The 24996-nt window shown below is 40.4% G+C and overlaps 1 protein-coding gene across 5 annotated transcripts in view; it reads right to left on the bottom strand.

Moving 5' to 3' along the window:
* Positions 1 to 24617, bottom strand: part of DOCK8 (dedicator of cytokinesis 8) — a 251124-nt gene extending 226507 nt beyond the window's left edge. For all 5 annotated transcript variants that reach the window (XM_078367972.1, XM_078367967.1, XM_035275978.3 and 2 more), the window contains exon 1: positions 24443 to 24617. Coding sequence is in view for 3 of the 5 variants with exons in the window: in XM_035275978.3 (XP_035131869.1) it covers positions 24443 to 24495 (53 nt within the window). In the remaining 2 variants the exon portion in view is untranslated. The remainder of the gene's footprint in view (positions 1 to 24442) is intronic.
* Positions 24618 to 24996: the final 379 nt, after the last annotated feature.

Genomic DNA, 24996 nt, shown 5'->3' with positions numbered 1-24996 from the left:
CATTTATGAATGATAGGTGTTCTACAGACTCTAAAAATTCAAAGGCGAGCAAAAGGTATCCTCTTGAAGTTCACAGAACACCAGGAGCAGGTCGGGGGAGAAATTAAGTAGGCAGTCACATGATTTAGGAGTTACAAATTGTGACAAGTACTAGGAATAAAGACAGTGCTCTGTGTGTATAAAAGGGGGAGTCTGATTTATTAAAGTCTGATCTGAGATCAATTTAGTGGGCTGTGATCAGCACTTTTTAAATGCAATAAAAAGAAAAGAATAGAATATGTCAAATGAATTGAAAATGGTACAAACTGAATATAATTTCTTTTGTTTCAGTATGTATATATGTGTGTAGTAGGGGGAAATACTATATTATAAAGTGCATTTTCATGAAATGTGGAGGAAATCTTTGAGAGCTAATATTAAAATCATGTCAGCAAGATTTGGAGTAGCAGGCACCATGGATTGTCTTTGAGGATGCAGATGATGGAGTTGTGAAGAGAAAGGGGGATTGTGGATCAAAGGGTCCCTTTTACTGACATACTCTGAGAAACACATTTGGGTATCAGAATGCTCTAGATTCAGACAATGAGATATACAGAGTAACACTTTTTCTGGAGCCACATGAGGCTGCAGCGGGAAAGGTATGGAAGAAGGGAAAACATAGCTTGGCAGCTGGGACCATGGCAGTGGTGCTTTCTCCCACTGGGTTGATTAAGCCCCTGAGGCTGGGCAGTGTTTTTTTCAGATTGTTTCTAGTTTTAATAAAGTGATGAAGGAAAATAAGGTTAGAATCTTTGGTTTGAAAAGGCATCTTTATCCATAGCTAATTTCACAGAAAAATCAAGTTAGTGTTGGCCTGCTCTAATGGAAAGACAGAAAAAACTCTTAAAAATCATACTCCAAGTTCGGATGAAGAGATACTACCACAGGATTTTCTGATGCTGTAAGGCTACCTCTGGTTCTGTTTATAGAGTGGCCAGGGTCCATGTTTCTTGAAAGTTAATCCTCTGATTCATCTGAGGTGAAACTAAACATATTATGGCACATGGAAAAAACAAGCTCAACAGATTCCATGGAAGGCCATGATGAAAATATATTCCAGCAACAAGTAAGTTTTCACTTGTTGGTGGAAATGGTTAGCAAACGCAAGCAGCAAGTGGTTAAAAACATGGGTTGGGTCTCAGCTCGACTTGGATTTCTACCATTGCTACTCGCATCCTGCATAACTATACTCAGCTTCAGTGACCATGTCTCCATCCTTGGGACAATAAGAACACTCTTAACTTTTTGGGCTATTACAAGGCTTACACAAGATAATGCATATGAGGATTATAGCAGGTGCTCAATAATGCAAGAATTAATTTAAAAAACAATTATTAATAATCATATTGTCTCTAGCTTCTTCCTTTGACATAACAGGAAATGTTAACACTGTTTTTTCAGTTTCTCCTAGTTTACATTTGTCTTCTCCTATCAATGAGGACAAATTAAAATTTAAGCATTCCACAGTTGATCTTTCCACTTCTCTGTAAAACAGAAATTCGAAAAAGTCATAGTCAAGTGTCTATCATTTTTGATTGGCTCAGGTTCCAAATTTCTTCTCAAAGACAATCTGGAGCATAGCGGTCATTTCTTTGGGATGGTGGGGGTGGGGAGTGGATCCACTAGCAAAAGAATTTGTACAAGGACAGACAAAGTGAAGTTAGCCCCGAAATGAACTTTATGAACCACATAACATAACTTAATCTTCAGGAAACTGCGGGTCAGAGAGATGAAATGTATGATTCTTCCAAAGTCCTGCAGATTGCACCTAACAACACAAGATAGCTATGTTTGAGAAATGGCAAAAGAAGACCTGAATTATCAGAACTACATGCTGTGAAGGCTCTAGCTGCTCTTCTCTGTGGAAAAACAGTTGATACCTAATTTTGCTTGAAACAAAACAAACGCCTAAAATTTTTTTTAATTATCCCATGCCAGGTGCTGTGGCTCACCTCTGTAATCCTAGCTACTCAGGAGGCTGAGGTGGGAGGATCACTCCATCTCTAACAAAATTAAAATTTTTTAAATTTTGAAAAAATGTTACCTATTCCTTCCTTTAAAATGGAATACAGAATTTGCCAGTTAGAACTACTGTATGATCCAGCGATCCCACTTCTGGGAATTTATCCAAAGGAAAAGAAATCATTATATCAAAGAGACATCTGCATCCCCATGTTTCCTGCAGCATTTTCACAATAGCCAAGATATGAAATCAACTTACATGTCCGAAAATAAATGAATGGATAAAGAAAATGTAGGATATATACACAATGGAATGGTATCCATTAAAATACAAATTCCTGTTATTTGCAGCAGTATGGATGGAACTGGAGAACATTACCCCAAGTGAAACAAGCCAGGAATATGAAGTTAAATACTTTATATTTATGTTCACACTCACATACAGAAGTAAAAAGTAGAACAGAGTTTACTGGAGGCTAGGAAGGGTAGGGGGAAAGGAAGGATAGGGAGAGATTTGTTAAGGGATACGAAATTTCAGCTACATAGGAGGAAAATGTTCTAGTGCTCTATATTACTGTGGGATGAGGTAGCTAACAACAATGGACTGTGTCATTTCACACACTTAAAGGGAGGATATTGAACATGCTCAACACAAAGAAATGATTGCTGTTTGAGATGATGGATGGATATGCTAACTGTCCTGATCTGATCACTATAATTACATGCACCAAAACCTCACTATGTACCCCTGTACCCCTATGAAGATGTACAATTATTATATGACAATTTAAAAAATAAAATCAAAAAACAATTTGCTATTTTCTTAATATCAAGGAAGTATCAGTGATTTATACAAATCACTTTCCCTTTTCTAAAAGATAAGAAGAAAAAGAAATGATATTTATTAAACATCTGTGTGGCAATTTCCACAGTCTCACTCAGTTCTCATAACAGTCCTATGGAATAGAATATTTTTTGAATTTAAGAGATAAGGAAATGAGGCATTATCTGACATGATATATTGATTTATGCACTTATAGATTATCTATTTCCATCGTTGGAAAAATTCCATAAGGTCAGCAGGGTCTTTCTAAACCCCAAAGTCTAACACAGTGCCTGGCTTAAAGTAAGTGCTCAAGAAATATCTGTAATATGAATGGGTGGATTAATTCATTAATAAGAGAATATGATAGAGAATTAGATATCAGACTTAAATGTAAATAACATGTAACTCTGGCAATAAAAAATAAATTGTGCATAATACATTAATAGCTTCTTCTAGGTGACCTTACATTTATATTCTATATAACTTTACTTTCTTCAGGAAAATATACACTCAAATGCCTACAGAGGGCTAGTTTACATATTGGATATAGCTGGAAATGTTGGTAATGCATATGAAGATGGCCTCGAATAGGACCAAGATTACTCAGAAAAAGATTAATTTTTAAAAAAACTGTGGCCACAAGGGAACTTAAGGAATTAATAGTATTTGTCCAAACCAAATACATCTTTAGGTTGGCTGACTCAATCATAATAATGGGTTTAGTTCAATCTTATGAGGTTGATTTGTTCTTGATAACATGTATAAAAAATTGACCTTGCCAGTCTGTACTTACTTGAACACAAACTACTTTTCAATAACTTTCCCCAGGACTTGAGGTAAAGTTCAGGGATGCTATAAGTGAAAATATCCTTAACCTTCTTTTAAAGGCAGATGCCATACAAAACCTTCCAAAGGAAAACAAGGCAGCCACATATATCAATGAAGACCTTTGAGTCTGTGATTCTATTTCTAGCATTTATCTCGAAGAATCATTAAAGATGTAAGCAAAGATGAATGTGTACATTTATTCTCTGGAGTGCTGTTTCTACTGTGAATAACTGGAAATCAATTTAACTCAATACAGAATTAGTTAAATTATGCTGTATCCTTACAATGGAATGTTATGCATTCATTAGAAATGTAATTCAAGAATATTTAATGACATGAAAAGCTGTTCATAATATTTTTAAAATAAAAAAGCAGGTTATGATACAGTATATAAGCATACTTCCAATTTTATAGAAACATGTATGTGTGTATCTGAAAAAATATAAATCAAGCTGTTAAAATGATTAAAGTCAAATAATTAGATTTTTATTTTTAAAGTATTTGCTTATCTGCACTTCTGACTTTTCTATAATTTATATATATTGCTTTTGTAATAAGAAGCTATTCTTCATTTTAGAAAAGAATAGGAAACATGTTTGCAGGTCTCCAATCTCTGACTACAGTTGTTATTCTTCAGGATCATCTGCTGCTTCTTCATGGTTCTGCTCTTTCAACATTTCATTTTTTCCCCATCTCTCATATAAATATTCCTGGTGATCATATCACATACATCACTTAAGTGGCTCTATCAAATCATCTGTGTAGTCTCTTATAATTGTCAGGATTTTCCATAGAAGTTACTTTTTGGAAAAGGCCATCATTTATGTCTATGATATCTTTCAGTACTCAGAAAATGTGAGGTCCAGGGAAAATTTAAGGTCCAACTTTTCTTTTTGCCTTTAAATCTCTTTCCTTACAAGTTTAGCATTAAATGTGTGCAGTGTGTGCATGCATGTGTGTGCATGTGTATGTGGGCATGTGTGTGTGTATATATGTTTCAGAGGGATATTTTGTCAACTCTAAATACAGCAGGTTATCAAATAACATTTCATTCATAGTCATTGGCTTATAACATTGATGAGAATAAACCTTGATTCCTGGCTGGAGCCGCTGTCTGTGTGGAGTGTGCATGTCTCCCTTGAGGGCTTTCTCAAGGTATTGTGCATCGCTAACATGCACATGGTAGGTCAATAGGTGCATCTAAATGGTCACATGAGGGTGTGTGTGAGGACAACCTGTGAGAGGATGGAGTCCTGGCCAGGGTGGGTTCCAAAGTTGGCCCTGGGAGGCTGGGACAGGCTCTGGCCACCCAAGACCCCAAACTGGAATAACTGAGTAAATAATTATTGTACTTGTTGGTATTAATCTTTCTTAAATGCATGTATAGCTCACATTTATTTCAACGTTTAATATTAGAAGTATGTTGGTCTTTATTCATTTAGAAGTTTGGTGATGTTTTCTAACTGGAAATATGCCATCATATAGGTACTGGAACTTAACTCTTGTTTATATCAATCAGCCTATGGCAAAATTGATTTTGCTTCATGTCGTTTCACATAAAGACACTGTTTCCAAGAACTTACTGACAACATTGTGAGGACTTACCATATAACGTCTGTGCTTATAAATGAGCTGAAATCCTACTTTACATTATTATAGCGGCTGTTGTTTTAACAGTTCTTCATCTCACATTTCACATTTATTTTACTTTGTTCATGTTAACTACTTTTTCTTACTTTTCTTTTTGAGACATAGTCTCTCTCTGTCACCCAGGCTGGAGTGCAGTGGTGCGATCTTGGCTCACTGCAACTCTGCCTCCCAGGTTCAAAGGATTCTCCTGCCTCGGCCTCCTGAGTAGCTGGGATTACAGGTGTGTGCCACCATGCCTGGCTAATTTTTGTGTTTTTAGTACAGACAGCATTTCACCGTGTTGGTCAGGCTGGTCTCAAACTCCTGAACTCGTGATCCACCTGCCTTGGCCTCTCAAAGTGCTGGGATTACAGGCGTGAGCCACCGCACCCGGCCATTAACTTTTTCTTTTCTTTTTTGAGCATCTATTAAGTATGGAACCCTGTGCCAGTTGTACTACGTTACCCACCGAATGCCAGAAACATGGTACTTATTCCCGTTCTACAGATGTTTCATTAATATGTCTTTAGTGCTCTTTGATTTGTGTAGCATTTTTTTTTGCCAACCAATATTTCATTTAAATCTGTGAAATGCTATGCAAATACTGAAGAGTGATTTGCTTCCATTTATGTGGTCACTTTCAAAATAGGTGTAATGTGATACTAAAAAAAAAATGTATGTTATTGTAGCATTTTCATACTTTTTATTTCATTTGGTCCTATGATGCTGAACCAAATCCCATTGAGAATCAGTGGAGCTGGGATAGAATCAGACTTGCTTGCCTCCCAAAACTCAGACTCAAAGGTCTGCACTGTTTTCTGTTTGTAGCAAGGGCTCTGTGCATTGCTATTATTACAACAACTGCCAACATTAACAAGGCAGACCGATCGCACAGATTATTCAGCGATTAGAAAGTGAATAAAACAAGAGGAGCCAACAAACCCAAGGAAAAATAGTCACAAAAAGTAATATGACTCGACTTCTCCTATAAATTCTCCTCTACAGAGGAGGGGCTGGACTTTGATAACTCAGTCATTCCACAAGTGGGAGTGAACATTGTAGAATGCCTTCTGCCAGACCAGAAATATCTTGTTTTTTTCTCAAATAAAATATGAATTCTAAATTAATCACTTTAATATATGCTGTTTAAATATGAGCTGTTTGAAAATATCTCAGTGTTGTGGTTTTTCCTATTTTGAAATTGGCTATTCTCAGAAATAAACTGGCCAAACAACCCGGCTGCTTAACAATGTGTGGGATTTCTAGGAAGTGTTCAGTTGCATTTGACACTTCCTGTGGCCTTGACTACAATTAGATTTTATTTTATTTTTTTTTTTGAGACAGAGTCTTGCTCTGTCGCCCAGACTGGAGTGTATGGTACAATCACAGCTCACTGAAGCCTCAAACTCCGAGGCCCAATTGATCCTTCCATCTTGGCTTCCTGAGTAGCTGGGACTACAGGTGCACACAACTATGCCTGGCTAATTTTTGTATTTTTTTGTTGAGACTGGGTTTTACTATGTTGCCCAGGCTGGTCTCGAACTCCTGTGCTGAAGTGATCTGCCTGCCTCAGCCTCACAAAGTGCTGGGATTACAGGTGTAAGCCACAGTGCCCAGCTCTGAAAATTAGATTTTCAATGGTCTTGTTTCCTACCATCTTTGTTCCTGGCTGATAGGACAATGATACCTTGTATTCTTCTTGTCTCCTTCTAGAATCTCAGGTGCTTCAGCTGCACTCTTTTGGCTTTTGCTTTCCTTGTAGCTCCCATATCCAGATCCTTGTGACTAAAACAACATGGTTTTTATCTATCAGACAACAGCAAACCACATTAGGTCTATATCATTTACTGAACATTTTGGTAATGGCTTTTTCTTGGCGACTGGACTTCCGTGGCACAGAGGGCTAGCTGTCCCCCAAAGATACCTGTTCCCCTTTCACAGTGAAGAGTTGCTGCTGGAAGTGCTGCCAGGCAAGAACTATGATATATTCCCTCAGCCTTCCTTGCAGATTGATGGATCTTGTGAGCAGTCCTCCCCAGTGGAGTGTGAGTAGAAGCCATGCGTGCCACTGTTGACTGGAGGTATTTAAGAATTGGGTGCACAATTTTTCACTCTCTCTTCTTTCTAGACACTGGTTGAATGATGCTAACATAACCTGGAAGTCACAAGATGGTAGAGCTGTAAGGTGGAAGCAGCCTGGGTCCCTGAGTCACTCTTTGGAGGAGAACCATTTGACCTGCATCAGTCTGTGATATAAACATGAAATAAGTTTTTGTTGAGTTAATTCACTAAGATTTTGATATTGTTTGTTCTCACAGCTAGCTCATCTTTATTAATACTGGACCTAGAAGCCCCGATATTCCTCTTGTTTAAGCCAGTCTCCTGGGACTAGATGATTTGGATCTACTACAGGTATTAGTGGGATGGAGGTGCCTTGATGCCAAAGTGGAAGTTCTGTTACTAATCTATACTCACAGCAATTGTTGGAGGCTGTGCAGAAAACTACTAGTGGCCTATCAGTATCCATTAGCCCCTTCATTCTAACTCAACCCTAGTTTTGCTGAAGGTGACAATGTTCCAGGCTAATGAAAAATCACATTTGCCAACCTCCCTTGTAGACAGAGATAACACAGTTCTGAACAATGAAATATATAAACAAACGTCATTATGTGAACTTCTAGACAAGTTCTTAATGTGAGTGAAGTTAGTTGGCATGTCCCTTTTACCTTCTTTCTTCTTCCTGTCTCCAATACTAATTCACTGTACAGAGTTTTAGGAGTCATCATGTGACCACAAGGATGAAAGCCATGTGCTAAGGAGGGTGGAATGAAAAAACACAAAGAACCACAGTCTCCAGTGACACCTTGGACCATGACACCAAGCTTGCACAGCCAACCTCTGGCATTCTTGTTATGTAAGAAAAAAATAAATAAACACCTAATTCGTTTAAAGCATTGGATGGTTTGATTGGCTGTTACATGCAGCAGCTAAAAGCAATCCTAATTGATATAGGGATGATCCTTCTAAGACTGTCCACAGCACGTATGTTCCAGATATGTTAGTCTCTCTGTTTCTATTTTCTTTTTCAACTCACTTTTAATTCTCTCATTCCATAACTAACACTGGACAGCAGCAGTCATTGACTTTCTGAGCTCATTTGGTAACTCTTGAGAGTAAAGAGCTTGGCAATTCTTAATCATTTAATTCAGCCCCAAATCCTGCCCTTGGGTGACATCTGGCAATTTTCAGGCACCTTCTCTCTCTGATACTCTCAAACTGCTGCTTTATCTCTGGACCAGACAGCTCTGCAATCTGGAGTCCATCAATGTAATTATGGGATTTAAAAGAATCTCAAGGGATGATTAAGTTCATACAACTGCCTCTAGGCAGGAGTGTGTTTAGCTCTTCCAGGCATATAGTTGTCTTCTATGGGCCAAAGTGTCTCTCACAAAGCATGACTCACTTGGTGACTTTGAAGGAGTCAATTTAATTTGTTCTCAGTTTCTCTGCCACTAAACTGGGTATTGTGATATAAGCAGGGAAAGACAAGACTTTTTGCTTAAACATTCTGAAATTTGAAGCAGGATAGTATTCTGTGGTTGATTTAAATGACTATTTTGCAGCCCCACCTATCAAGAGATTGATTGTATTTCCCTACTCTTTGAAGCTGAGTTGTCTTATGACTTGCATCAACCAATGAACGTGGTAGAAGTGACGGAGAGTTCTAGACTTTAGCCTCCGGAAACCTTGTAGCTTCCACCGTCATTCTCTTAGAATGTTCCCTTTACCAGCTAAGGATGCAAGGAAGACCAGCTAGGTTTTTAAATGACAAGAGACCATGTGAAGAGGGAAATTTCTGCCAACAGTCAGCACCAAGGCCCTGGACTTGTGTGTGAGCCCATCTTAGACCCTATAGCTTCATTTGAGCCACCTGATAATGGTAGCCATATGGATGTCCACAGGAAGACGAGCAGAACAACTGTCCAGCTGGGCCCAATCCATATTCCCAACCCACAGAACTGTGAGAAATAATAATTGCTGTTGTTTTAAGTCACTAAATCTTGGGGTGGTTTGCTAGTTTCCCAGGGCTGCTGTAACAAATTGCCACAAACTGAATAGACTAAAACAAAAGAAATTTATTTTCTCAGAGTTTCTCAAAATTCAGATTTCAGAAATTTGAAATCAAAGTGCCAATAGGGCCATGCTCCCCTCAAAGATGTTGGGGAGGCAAAATTCAGCACACAGTATATGGTTTGTAAATATAAAAATATAAAACTACTCTTTCCTGTAATTTTTCAACTTCAAATATATGAAGATAAATCTAAACATAATAAAATTTTAAACAGTATCATGTTCTGAGTGTCATGAGAGTTTCAAAATCTCCTGTGAAAAAAGTATCTAAGTAGAATATTTTACTTATTGTTAGAAGTCTTAATGCTGGTGCAAAGCAAAATTTGTTGCACATTAGACAGCATAAGGTATCTTGAATAAGTTCACCCTTTTATAAGAGTTGTTTTTTTGGGATAAAACATATCCTTCCTCTGTAAGATCAGCACATCCTTTGTTCAGCATTGTGTGTCATATCGGTGTAAAAGTCACAGCCTTGTAGGAGCCTTCTGGTTACCACTTGTCCCATTTCTCTTCTGCTTCATCCAAGCTTTTTAGGAGTGGCCTCCACCAGCTTCCTCTGTTTCCTCTGCATGGATTCCCTCTAGAAACTTATGAAACCTGACTTCCTTCCCCACAGCTCTGCTAAAACTGCTAATTCAGAGGTTTTCAATGACCACCTTCAGGGCAAATCCAATGGTGCTTTGCCCTCCTAATTTGGCATGTGATCTTTGTAACTGAACTCTTAGCTCTCTTTTCTGATACTACAACCATCTGCCATACATTGGCCAAATTCCCCCTCCTATCTTTTTGTATCTCTTTCTTGTATGGATTGGCAGTGACTCTTCCTCTAGGCCTATTCCTCTTCTCTTCCCCTTATACTTTCCCATTTAGAAAATGTATCCATTCTTCAGTCCCAATCTCCACCTCATAGATTACTTTTTAATCAATATTTTCCGTCTTGACCTACCATTGATGCCCCAAGCCTGCATTTCAAGCTGCCCAATAGAAATGTTCTGTATAGTATACTCATCTGTGTTAGGGTGGGCTAAATTATGGTGAGATAACAAACAATCCAAAAATCTCAGTGGTCTGTAAAAACAAAGTCCTTCAGAGGGCAGCTGCAGCTCTGCTTTTATCATCTTTACTCCAGGATGCAGGATGACAGATCCTCCTCCATCTGGAACACTGCAGATTGTCTAGAATAGGAGAAAGATAATGTGACAAAGCCCAGGCTGGCTCTTCAACTCCAGTGACCACATCACCTTCAACAGGTGAAAAAATCCTCCCATAGGGAGGGACAGCAAATATATTTACATGTACAGTCTACTACATCATCTTAAACAAAACCTCTACAAGGGAAGTAAAAAAATCCTCCTCCCAAAACTAACTCTAGTTTCCAACTTCATAATTTCTCATTGGCATCATCCTTGTCCCATTTGACCAGAATGGAAATCTTGGTGCCATTTATTTAAAAATGTTTTTTCTTCCAATTACAAAAGCATTCTTTGAGGAAAACTTGCAAAATATGCATGCATATGTACACTCATACATGCATGTCCCAAGTACACAAAAGTCACCAATAATTCTACTACCTAGGGATAACATGTTGGCATATGTCTTTCTGGTTCTCTCCTTGTCATATGTATTGATCTATTTATCTCTGTAGAAAGTTATGCGTATTTTTATTTTTAAATTAAAATGATAGCACATTATGCATATAGCTTTGTGGCTATTAAAAACTTTTCAAAATCACTTCAATATTTTCTTTTCCTTCTCATGTAAAAACATTTGTTTGGTATTGACTTGCAAATTTAAAAATCCAGCCGTGACCTCTCCCCTGAGTTTCAGATTTCTAAATAAAACTGCATAGTAGGTAATTCTACTTGACTGTCTAACACACATCTTAGACTCCATATGCCCCCAGTTAAACTCTTGATTCACCCTAAGAGCCTGCTTGTCCTCCAGTCTTTTCAATTTCTGTTAAAAACATCAATATCCAACCCTGGAGACATCTGATTTCTCCTTTTTCTTCCTCATTGCCCTACCCCATATCTAATTCAGCAGCCCTAGCTCCAGAATGTATCCCAGAGCTGCCTGTTCCTCTCCTTCTCAGCTCCACTCTGTAGTTTTGCCATCTTTGCCTTTCCCCTGGATTCTCCACTGCCTCCCAGCTGGGTTCCTTGCATCCACTCCCTAATAGATCTTTTAAACATGAAAGTCAATCACTTCGTGCCTTCCTCCATAAACCATCCCATTTGATAAATCATCCTATTTGAGAGGGTTTGGCTTTGTCTCCACCCAAATCTCATCTTGAATTGTAGCTCCCATAATCCCCACATTATGGTAGATAATTGAATCATGGAGGTCGGTTTGTTCCCCCATGCTGTTCTCACGATAGTGAATAGTCTGAAGAGAGTTGACGGTTTTATAAAGGGCAATTCCCCTGCACATGCTCTCTTGCCTGCCACCATGTAAGATACGCCTTTGCTCCTCCTTTGCCTTCCACCATGATTGTGAGGCCTTCCCAGCCATGTGGAACTGCCAGTCCATTAAACCCGGTTGTTTTTTTTTTTTTGAGACAGAGTCTTGCTCTGTCACCAGGCTAGAGTGCAGTGGCACAACCTCAGCTCACTGCAACTTCTGTGTCCCAGTTTCAAGCAATTCTCCTGCCTCAGACTTCCCAGTAGCTGGGACTACAGGCACGCGCCACCATGCCCACCTAATTTTTGTATTTTTAGTAGAGATGGGTTTTCACCATGTTGGCCAGGTTGGTCTCGATATCTTGACCTCGTGATCCACCCACCTCGACCTCCCAAAGTGCTGGGATTACAGGTGTGAGCCACCATACCTGGCCAAACCTTTTTTTCTTTGTAAATTATCCAGTCTTGGGTATTTCTTCATAGCAATACGAAAATGGACTAATACACCATTGCACTTAGAATAACATTTAAACTTTTTCCATTGCCTTTAGGGCTTTTATGTGATTTGGTCTTTGCTTACTTCCCCCTTTAGCTCTCCTCCTCTTCCCTCATTCACTCCACTCGAGACAGACTAGCTTTTGCTTTTCTTCCAACACACCAAACTTACTCCTGCCTCAGCCATGCACTTGGTCATTCCCCTGCTTGGTCTTGGCCCAGAGGTTTTCTCTCAGAAATGCTTTCCTTGACCATCCTATCTAAAGAAGCCCTCTCAATGACCATTTTACATTCTCTACATCACACTTATTTTATCTGATGTTTCCTTGTTTATTTACTTATTTCTTCATTGTCTCCCTATTAGAGTACTACTTCTTTTAGAACAAGATCCCTGTCTGTCTTATTCATGACTCTATCCCCGGCACTTAGAATAGTGCTAGGCACATAGTAGGCTATAATCAATATGTGTGAAATGAATGAATGAGTAAGTATTTAGTTGCTTTCCACATCCAGCTGATTCCTTTAAACCGTCTGCAGAAGCAGGCCATTTTTCCCATTCTCATGACCCAGTCTAATCACAGATCTCACGAGTTCACATCAGAATGACTGTAGCTCCCTCCTCATTCCTCCCCTGGAATCCCTTCCAATGCCTTCTGCACACTACTAGCTGTTCTTCCCACTATGTTTTTTTCTTCTGTGGGTCACCTTGGACTCATCCCCTCAGAGGTATTGCCCTATTCCCCAGGGCAACAGGCTTTCCTCTCTCTGAGTTTTTGCCCTTACCCTTCCCTGGCCACACAGTAAAACTGTTCCCCATGCTCTCTAACTTTTCACTGATATTCACCCACTCACTCCAGCTGGATTCTGAGGGCACAGACTGCTTGTCTGTTTGCTTTTTAAATCTCCCATGATACCTAGAGAAAGTCACAGGCAATCAAGAAAATGCCTTGTTGATTTGAATGAAATTATTGAACAGGGACTAAGATACAGGAGGTAACTTGAATACCCCATCTGAAGGGACATTATGAGAACAGGTAGTGATTTGGAATCAAAGAGTAAGATATTAAACCAGACAGCATGCCAACAAGTGGGTGATAGTCTTGTTCCCACAGAGAACAGATGGCCACCATCATCTTGAAACAACATGTATGTTAACCAGAAGATAAGGGACTCTTGCATTGTCAGTGGACTTTGAGCCTGACTTTTTCTACTTGCATAGGTGAAAGTGGACTGCAGTGCCAGTGTAAATACTGTATGATGACCAGTACCCCTTAGGGAGCTCTAGTTTGCCTTCCTAGAGAACTACAGGCCCCAAGTATAATTTCCTGAGGACAGCCCAACTTCTCTAGAGTGCTCATATTACACAGCAGAAAGATGAGTACAGAGAACTCAAAAAGGTCTGCCAAAGAAGGTTTGGCTGTGTCCTGAATAATAAGAGTGAGATGAAGCAGTGATTTAGGAAAAAGTCTTTCTATCCATGGCAGCAGAGGAACTGTGCCTCCCTGAGCAAACAGGAGAGTCGAGCTTGACCATTCAGTCATATGAAAGCCAAAATATCCACTTCAAGAACTCTAAGCAAATATCACATCTTCTTTTTGCTAATGTGCATATTTTCCCTGAGTCTCCAAGCAATGAGGTAGAATTTTTATTCTGTGTTTTAAAACCATGTATTTAAAAATAAACGTTATCGACTCAACTGCGTATCTTGGGTCAAATGCAAATCATTACATTAATTGAGGGAGAAAAACCTTTTTGAAAAATTTCCTGGCTATTTCAGGAAATGAGTAAGTGGTTGTAATATAAAGAGTAATTGAAAAACACTGTCAGAATGAACATTTCTAAATAACTGTTGTTCTTTATAGTTTCCTGTATGTGGTACCATGCAATTTATTCTGATAAAGCTGCCTTTCTGAACTCACTTTTGGAACTCCTCTTTGCAATTATTTTCAGAACTATTCGATAAGGTACCTAAAAATCAGCTCAATTTTTTTCACAGTTACATCTTATCTTTAACTCAAACTGATATTACTTTATTTAATAGGCTTGTTTGAGTGCTAATGACTTTGGCTTGCTTTAGAAGCTATACAATATATTGTTTACAGATATGCACACACACACACACACACCCTGAAAGTACACCTTTGTGATAGCACTCTCAGGGAGCAGCACAGAGAAGAGAAATGTGGAACAGAATAAAAGGGACTTCACATTTATCTATAATGTTCTCTTTTTTAATTAAAAAAAATAAAGCAAAAGTGACAGAATGTTAACATGTGCTAATTCTGTTACGTGGACTCTTTGATACTTGCTATATTATCATCTGTACTTTCTATTTTTTTTTAAACTTTTCAAGTAATAAAGCAGATTCCCCCTAAAAAAAAAAGAGAGAGATTTTAAACCACCAAGCTTCTTTTTAAAAATAAATGTACTCCAGTTCCTGAGAATAATTCTAAAAGGATTTCCAAAAATGTTTTGGATAATGCTATTATCCCTAGTGGCACGACCCCAGAGAGGAATACTTTGAAGTCATGGAGGGCTATGAGGCCAGGGAAAGTGCCTTTCTTTTCCCAGCCCTTAATTTTGGATAAATCTCCTTGCTCCTTGCAGGCAGGCCCATGACTCGCTTGTGTTTGTATTTCTGGGCTTAGTACAGCACTTGGAACATAATAACCCTCAATGGCTGGCATGAGTGAATAAATGAATGAACTAACCAGCCTAGGACTTACAAGCCTACTAACTTACTAAGAGATGGGAGTGAGAGGGGGAGGTTGATTAATTTGTTTTTCTTAATCTAGTTCCAGTTTAGCTATTTGCATCGTTTTGTCTCTATCACAGGAGAACAATGAATTTTCCCCTTGAATGATGAGAATGGTAGAAGTCATGAAGTTATTTGAGGTTTCTGAGCAGAGTGGTACTAATGTTTCCTTTTAGCCCCAGAAACTAATTATAGAGGAAAAGGAACGCAAAAAGGTACGAAAGAGGTCCATACTCTCTATTCTTTCATCCAAATGAAAACACATACAGTGAGTGATGTAATATAGAATCTTATTTTGTGATAGGGATTCTGATTTTCCATTTGCTATTTTATTTAAAAGGGCTGTGGCTTAGGCACCCAAATGAGGAGGTGGATTGGATTACATTGTTAAGCAAATTAAAAAGCACAGTTTAAATCAAGAAAGAGCAAAGTTGTTAGAATGATCTACCTTTGTCATTAATCCACCTATTAAAGGAAGAGAAGCAGAAAGTGAAAAAGGATAGAGGTTCTTACCATTTATGGTTGCATGTAAGGCAAAGAAAAAAGGAGAAATGCATGACTATTTTAATCCCTAAAGAATGACTTCAGAGTTCACTTTGCAACCTAGGAGAGAAGCTAAACAGGAAGAGGTTAGAGGCATTTAAGGGAAGAGGTCAACACTGGCAAATAAAGATTTAAAAGAATAATAAAACTCGGTGGGGGTGTGAATGTGGGGAAAGGAGCATTTGTAGGACCAATGGTAGGAGCAGAAACAGGTATACTTTTTCTGGGAGTCAATTTGGCAATCAAAACTTGAAAAATGTTTCTTTCCTATGACCCAACAATTACAATGTTATAAATTTGTAAGGATGTGTTTTCACTAGCACAGAAAAAAAAATACATATAAGACTGCTCTATCAAATTCTATACACGATTGTGAAAAGTTGGAACCTGTCTTTTTTGGGTTTTTTTTGTTTGTTTGTTTGTTTCTTGAGGCAAAGTTTCACTCTGTGGCCCAGGTTGGAGCTGTGGTGCAGTCATAGCTCACTACAGCCTCAAACTCCTGAGCTCAAATGATCCTCCCACCTCCGCCTTCCATGTAGCTGGGACCACAGGCATGCACCACCCTGTCTGTCTAATGTTTTGTTTGTCTTTTGTAGAGATGGTGTCTCACTATGTTGTTCAGCCTGTCTTGAACTCCTGGGCTCAACTGATACTCCCAAAGCACTGGAAGGCAGGTGCCAGGCATGAGCCATTGTGCCCAGCCTAGAACTTAGCTTCATGCCCGATAATAGAAAATAAATTTAGCAAATCATTGGCCAGGCGCGGTGGCTCCAGCCTGTAATCCTAGAACTTTGGGAGGCCGAGGCGGGTGGATCACGAGGTCAAGAGATCAAGACCATCCTGGTCAACATGGTGAAACCCTGTCTCTACTAAAAATACAAAATCTAGCTGGGCATGGTGGCGCGTGCCTGTAATCCAAGCTACTCAGGAGGCTGAGGCAGGAGAATTGCCTAAACCCAGGAGGTGGAGGTTGCGGTGAGCCAAGATCGCGCCATTGCACTCCAGCCTGGGTAACAAGAGCGAAACTCCGTCTCAAAAAAAAAAAAAATCATTTTACATCCAATCAACAGGATTTTATACAGCCTATGCAAATGATAATGTAGCTCTATATTGATTTACATGCAGAGTTGTTCATGATTTTTCTTTTTAATGAGACAGAGTCTTGCTCTTTCACCTAGGGTGAGGTGCAATGGTGTGATCTCAGCTCACTGCAACTTCTACCTTCTAGGTTCAAGTGATTCTCCTGCCTCAGCCTCCTGAACAGCTGGATTACAGGCACCTGCCACCATACCCGGTTTTGGCTTTTTAATTTTTTTGTATTTTTAGTAGAGTTCGGGTTTCACCATGTTAGCCAGGCTGGTCTCAAACTTCTGACTTCAAGCAATCCACCCACCTTGGCCTCCAAAAGTGCTGGGATTATAGGCATCAGCCACAATGCCTGGCCCTCCTATATACTTTAAGTCATTCCTAGATTATTTATAATACTTAACATAATGTAAATGCTATGTAAATAGTTACTATACTATATTATGTATGAAATAACAAGAAAATAAGTCTGTACATGTTCAGTACAGATGCAATCATCTACGCTATTTTCCAAATAATTTTGATCTATTCTTGGCTAAATCCAGGGATGTGCGACCCACAGATGCAGAGGACGGCTGCACTGTCCTATCTGTGATGATGAACAGAGAGACCTGGAGAAACTCTGATTCTGTTGCCATCATTTCTCCCTTTCTTTCCTTTTTTTTTGAAACAGAGTCTCGCTCTGTCACCTAGGCTGGAGTGCAGTGGCTCGATCTCAGCTCATTGCAACCTCCACCTCCCGGGTTCACGCAATTCTCTGCCTCAACCTCCCAAGTAGCTGGGATTACAGTCAATTGCCACCATGCCTGGCTAATTTTTGTAATTTTAGTAGAGACATGGTTCCACCATCTTGGCCAGGCTGGTCTTGAACTCCTGACCTCGTGATCCACCCGCCTCGGCATCCCAAAGTGCTGAGATTACAGGCTGAGAGTCATCGCGCCCGACTCATTTCTCCCTTTAATCTTGTGTTTAATGGTAATGCAGTGGGACATGACATAATGTCTTTACCCTAGGCCAGCTTTACCAATTTGGTTAGTTTCACCAAAACACTGCATAAACATGTGTTCATATATACTTTCAGAGGTGTCATCTGTTTTTGGTCTATATCCTCCCTGCTGTAGAGGGAGCAATTGATATCAATACTGTGCCACTCCAGAAGCATAGGAATGACACTTAAACACATTATATAAACGTCATGTGTCTACCTAGAACTCAGAGAGCCATTCTGCTGCTGACTGGGTAAGAAATTAGACTGGACCATCCTGACCAACATGATGAAACCCTGTCTCTACTAAAAATAGAAAAATCAGCCAGGCACGCGCCTGTAATCCCAGCTACTCAGGAGGCTGAGGAAGGAGAATTGCTCAAACCTGGGAGGTGGAGGTTGCAGTGAGCCAAGATCACACCACTGCACTCCAGCCTGGGTGACAGAGCAAGAGTCCATCTTAAAAAAAAAAAGGAAATTAGACTGGATGCTTGTGGGAACAGGGATAGCACATTCCTGCTGCTTTAACACTTAATCAAATAGGCCAAACATTGATGAGCACCTGCCACTGAAAAGTACTAAATGTTTCTGTTTCTTAGCTTTCTCAGCAAGAGGTCTGAGTGCTGTCACATCCCTAACTTCCCATGGTCCCTTAAAGAGGATGGAAAGTTGAGGTGTTTTTAACATCATCCTACTCCATCACTAGCTCTGTGGGAAGTTGAGATGAGAGACTTGGTCCCCTGAGCTCTACATCTCTCCCTAGGTAACTACACGTTATTACATTTTCTTTCCACTGGTCCATGAAGAAGTAAACATTAGCTTCCTGAATACATGTAAATGGTTGGAACTCATCCAAATGGAGAATATTCACCCTGGTAGATGGTTATTTCAGTATACATTCTGTAAGCGATCTTCAGAATAGTGCTAGATGCCTAACGCACAGATGGAGCTTTTGCAAGAATCTGGAAGGAACCGATTTTAAATGTGAAAGACCAAAATTTTTGACTCTGATTACCCGAGAACCTCTATTGGTCTTTGGTCTGGAATGCATCAGACAAATAAAGCAATTCCTGAAAGCACACTACCTCACCCTGGCCACCCTGACTACTGAAGAACAGCTCTGCTTTCCCTGCAGATACACATCTATACATTTGAATACATATATTTTTATGCTTGCATTATCTTTGCAGATAAAATTAGCAACCAATTCACAGAAAGCTCTGTAGCTCTGGTCCTTATGCCCAAAATTATTGGGGTTGTTCCTTTTTTTCTTTGAAATAGTCTTGCTCTGTAACTCAGGCTGGAGTGCAGTGATGCAATCACTGCTCACAGCAGCTTCAACCTCCTAGGCTCAAGTGATCCTTCCATCTCAGCCTTTCCAGTAGCTGGGACCACAGGTGCAAGCCATTACACCTGGCTAATTTTTGTATTTTTTGTAGAGACAGGGTTTTTCTATATTGCCCAGGCTGGCTGCGAACTCCTGGACTCAAGCCATCTGCCCGCTTAGGCCTCCCAAAGTGCTAGGGTTACAGGGGAGAGCCACCACGCCCAGCCTGTGGTTGTTCTTAAATGCTATCTTTATGTAACTTTATTTTTTCTTCTTGCCACCTTGTTTTTATTTTCCATAAAATCACTCTCTGATGATTATTATGCATAATACTTTGTTCCTTTTTAAATTTTTTTATTGTATTTTTTTTTTTTTGAGACAAAATCTCCCTCTGTCGCCCAGGCTGGAGTGCAGTGCCACATCTCCACTCACTGCATCCTCCACCTCCCAGGTTCAGGCAATTTTCCCGCCTCAGCCCCCTGAGTAGCTGAAATTACAGGTGCGTGCCACTACACCCAGCTAATTTTTGTGCTTTTTAGTAGAGTTTAGTAGGGTTTCGCCATGTTGGCCAGACTGGTCTTGAACTCCTGACCTCAGGTGATGCTCCCATCTCGGCCTCCCAAAGTGCTGGGATTACAGTAACCCACTGCACCTGGCCTTGTTTGTTCCTTTTTTAAAAGAATGAAATGAAGGTATATAAAGTTCTTAGCACAATACATGGCACATACTATAAATAATAAATGTTACTTATTTTATTATTATTTTAAAGTGTATTATATTTTGAAATGCTTAACCATAACAAGTGATACAATTACACTTGGCACTCAAAATAAAACTGAGATGGTAGCATGGTATAATGATTAAAAGAGAGGATTCTGGAGCCAGGTTGCCTGCATTCAAATCTCAGCTCTGACCTTAACTGGTTGTTTGTGACTTTCGACAATTTCTATAACTTCTCTGCACTCGGTTTCTCTATCTGTAAAACAGAGATAGTCATTTCTCCGATTTCATAGAGGTGAATGAGTTATGATATGTAAATATTTACAACTGTATCTGCCACACCGAAAGCATTCTAGAAGTGTAAGCCACTAGTTTTTATTCCTTTCAATCCTGACTATCCACAAGAGGGTTAACGTTTTGTTCTGCATTCTACACTTTTGTCCTCTTTATCCAAGGTTCTTATTTCACTTTAGTATTTGATCAAGTTCTACATCTATTCTGTATTTGAAAAACAATAAGATTTTGTTTAATAAATTTTCAGAGTATTAGTAATAATTTTTATAATCTACAAAGGCACTAAATTTCAGGGAGAAAAAAGGCAAATAACAACACTAGATATTCTTACAAGGACTGTATTACAACACTTAATGCAGCAGGGCCTGAAATCCCAAATGCAAACGTTATTATGAACTGCCTAATGTGGATCTAGTCTTTCCTTGGCACTCAAGTCAGCACCAATAAAGCGGAAATGAAGACAAGTGTATAGCACTTAACGAGAAAAGTAATTTTACCTTTCTTCCTCAGAAACATTCAGTGATGGATCCTTTCTTTTATATCTTCCTGGGCTGTGGGTTCTAGAGAAATGCTTAACCACAGCAAGTGATACAATTACACTTGGCGCTCAAAACAAAACAAGTCCCATATGATGATTTACAACACATGAAATTTAGAATTTATAAGAGCATGTGAAGCCAGTGCCAACATAAGAGAATGGTCACTGCTGGGCATTTCCAGGTTCCTCTCGGCTTTGACATTGGGCAATGCTGCTTGCAGGAAGCCACAGAATTTAAAGACTGTGGGTTTCTTCTCAGACTTGAGATAGTCTGTGCACTCCTTCTGGAGACTGGTGTGGACAGAACTGAACTCTCTACAAATGCTATTTTTAATATATCAGATTTGAACGCTTTATTAACAGGAAGCACACTGGTTTTATCCAATGAAATTTCCTTCTTTCTTTCTCTCTCTCTCTTTTTTTTTTGATGGAGTGTTGCTCTTTCCCCCAGGCTGTAGTGTAGTGGCATGATCTCGGCTCATGGCATCCTCTGCCACCCGAGTTTAAGGGATTCCCCTGCCTCAGCCTCCTGAGTAGCTGGGACTACAGGCGCACACCACCAGGCCCAGCTAATATTTTTTGTATTTTAGTAGAAATGGGGTTTTACCATGTTGCCAGGATGGTCTTGATCTCCTGACCTCGTGATCCTCCCGCCTTGGCCTCCCAAAGTGCTGGGATATATATAGGCATGAGCCATCATACCCAGCTGATTATCCCACGAATATTTTTAAGGGATAGTTTATATCATTCTGAGTAGTAAGGTGAAAAACATGAGCACACACTGAATCTACTAATGGCCATATTTCAGCACAGTCTCACTTTTGGAATCTGGCCTATTTAAAAATAATAACAGGTAGGTATAGAAGGGAAAACATTTCTTTTCCACCTTCAACATTGCAAAACATATCATTGTTAATGTTTACATATTAAACACTAATCAGAAACAGAACATTTTCCCAATGCTGCTACCAAAGTAATGATTTTTAAAAAATTAATTCCCCTTTTGCTTTAAAGGAAATTCTTGGGATACATGGATCAAAATAACAATAGACCCAATTAAGAGCAGTCTTTGGAGCAGTCTGCAATCCCAGCTCTGCCACTGCTGGTTGTATGTTCTTGAACAAATTACATGGCCTTGTACAGCTACATCTCCAAGATCCCTTTCCTCCTCTGTACAAGATTTCATGAGTTTGATAGGGTTTTTGTGAGAATTTAATCATAAATTCCACTGACTGTATAACATAGTGTCTGGAACACAATAAGTAAACAATAAATAATGAAATTAAATGACATTTTAATACTAGGTGTCCTTATTAATCTGCTCCTTTCAATAATAATTTCTGCCAATCTCCTTAGCATAACTCTTCCACACAATACACAGAATGCTTCAAAAAGGAAAACAGAACTCTTTAAGAATAGGAATTTCCAATCCATTTACTTGCCTGAGGATTATAGAACCTTTTATACTTAATTTAACTTGAGAGGGCTCTTCTTGATCAGATTTCATCCCACATTTTGTTCCACTAATGTGTTCTCAGCCACAGGATGGAAGGCACATGAGGGGAAACACTGGCCCCAAGAAAGCTCCAAGCCAGCCACTGGCATCTCCATACCCAACCCAAACTGGTCTCTGCCTCCAGTTCTCCAACTTCAACTTTCCTTCCTACCTTTCTTTCTTAGGCTCTCAAAGATAGTGATGATGGAGATGATGACAGCAATGAAGCTGTAGGTAATGTTAATGATGGTAATTAAGAATTATTTATCACTTATTCTGAGCCAGAGCAGACACTACAAGCAACAGGCTATCAACATGAAAATCATTAACAAGACATTTTGCATTATTTTTTCTGTTCTGTCTCTAAAGTCCTATGTGTATTTTATACATCCAGCACTTGGCAATTCAGACTTTGTACCTATTATTCAATTCATCCTCCAGTCATAAGAAGAAGGTACTATGATTATCTCTACTTTACAAATAAAGAAACCAAAGCGTAGAGAAGTTAAATAACATGTCCAGTGTTGCACAGTGAGTTTGTAGCAGAGAGCCAATTTGCAAGCAGATCAGACACTAACCAGGCCTTTATTCATACCCCCAGGTGACACCAACTCCACAATTGCTTACAAGACTGCCTGTAGTATTAGTCCAGGACCTGGCCACTCACCCCAGATCAACCCTGCCCAACCCCATAGTTTCTAACATCTTTCTGCCCAAATCACAATCCTAATCTAAAATTCACAAAGACAGAAAAGCATCAGCTATGGCAAATAATACTCCCATCAGTAACTTCAGTTTGATTCCCTATACTCCCCGAATAAATTGTCCCTCCTGGCATCCAACAGCTATAAACCCTAGAGTAGAAAAAAATTCCCATAGGGCAATATCACTGATATACTTCATGCCTTGTTTTTGTTTTTTGGTTTTTGGGTTTTGTTTTTTTTTTTTTTTGAGACAGGGTCTCACCCTCTCACCCAGGCTGGAGTGCAGTGGCATGATCACAGCTGTGATCCTCCTGGGCTCAAGTGATCCTTTTGCCTCTGCCTCTCGAATAGCTGGGGCTACAGGTGCATGCAATCACAGCTGGCTAATGTTTTAAAATTATTTGTTGTAGTTACAGGGGTAACTGGCCTCAAACTCTGGGTTCAGGCAATTCTCCCACCTGGGCCTCCCAAAGTGCTGGGATTAGAAGTGTGAGCCACAGCACCCAACTTCTTTATGCCTTTTTGACTAATATCTTTTGGCCTTCCACATTAATATGCAATAGACATTAATAATTAAACTCATTTAAAGATGAAGAAATAATAAGGTAAGAGAAACAGTTTGCTCACAGCTACATATCAGGTGGAAATAAAATCGTCCATAAAGCTCAGTATGCCCTCTGGAAGACCTTACCACCTTGTTTTTCTGGGCTTTTAATTCCTGGTTCAAATCTCTTCTCACGCTAGCAGTGCAAAGATGAACCTACGGTGAAATTCACCTTTCACAGGTTCAGCTAAAAGAATAACAAATCGGACGGCCCCTGTGGGCAACAGAATAAGCTGACACTTGAGGATGAATTTCCTATTATCTTCTAACTAGACAGTCTAGTTTTCTCAGGGCAAGACAAAAATGTCCAAAATACTTGTCAGCAGTTTTCAGTGGAGGGAAAACTGCAGTTAAAGCACCTTTACTGAGAACTTTGAGCAGTAAATGTGCTTACATTTAGTTTGTGCAATTTCGATGAGAAATTGGATGATGAGTTGGGATCCCCCCATCCTTAGTTTTTTGTCGTAGTACTATAAATTTCGAAGTGCCAGCCACAGGCCATGCCTTTTGGTTTATTTAAGTGGAGAATTTTAAAAATCACTTTTTCCACTTCATAGCTCCTTTGGACCAGGGTATAAAAATAGCGATGCCACCAGGAGCCAAACTCTTTCTGGAATAATGAACCAGGAGAGGCAGAGCCCTTAACATAAATCTTCCAGCCTGCCTCAAACCCAACTCTCATTTCAGCCACTTCGCTTCTTTCCCTCCGCTCAGAATAGTCTCAAAGGAAGGAGCTGTTTATGAGAAACTCCGTAGTGTGCCCAACATGGTTACTCTGGCGTCTACCACCCTCCTGGGGCTTGGCCACCTGTAAGAAACTGGAGGGCGGAATGGGCGAGGTTGTTCAGGGAAGCGATCCCAGATGGCTGAGGGCAACCGGGAGCACCAGGATTCTCGGGATGATCGGGCCGTCCAGCGGCACCACCGCCGCAGCCCCGGGAACTGGGCGCCCCAGGTCTCAGGCACGCCCCGCCGCGGACGCGCAGAGACTCGTCCGGCCTCGACCCCTGCAGCGATGCTCCGCGCCACGCCGGTGCTGGGCTGTTCCGCCGCGACCTGTAGCGCCGCGGGGCGAGTCTTACCTGTTGATCTTCAGCGCAAACGCGCGGCGCTCTGCGCTCGGCAGAGTGGCCATGACCCACCGGCGGCGTGGTGGCTTCTAGGGTCGGGGAGTGAGGAGAGCGGGGGCCCGGCTCGCAGCAGAGTCGCCGCGGAGCATGTCGAGCCAGGCGCAAGCCTCATCTGTCAGTCGGAACTGGAAACTTCCGCATTTCCACCTTCTGTGCTGAAATCAGCCCGGGGGAGGGCCCAAGCTTTGAGCCGCTGCGGCCAGCCCCGCCAACCCGCGCCCGGCCTGGCACGCAGGCAGCGACGGGAGAGGAGGGCGTGGACCCAGCGCGGAAATGGCCTTGGGATACTCGGGCAGACGGCGCGCTCTGCCCGGGGCCCGCTGACCTCCCGCAGAAAGGAGCGAGGACCGGAAACTCCAACTGCCTGAAGCTACGAAGCTGTCAGGGAATGTGGGCAAGTGGAGGGAGCCCCACAAATTTGGCGAGGTCGGGAATCAACCCTGGGATTCTTTAGGCTAGGTGTTATTAAGGGTTGACACCATTCTTGAAAACAGGCTGACCAAAAA

This window comes from Callithrix jacchus, chromosome 1, assembly GCF_049354715.1.
Source record: "Callithrix jacchus isolate 240 chromosome 1, calJac240_pri, whole genome shotgun sequence".
Lineage (NCBI taxonomy): Eukaryota > Metazoa > Chordata > Mammalia > Primates > Cebidae > Callithrix > Callithrix jacchus.
The sequence above is the reverse complement of the archived record's forward strand: the minus strand, read 5'-3'. Positions and strand labels throughout refer to the sequence as shown.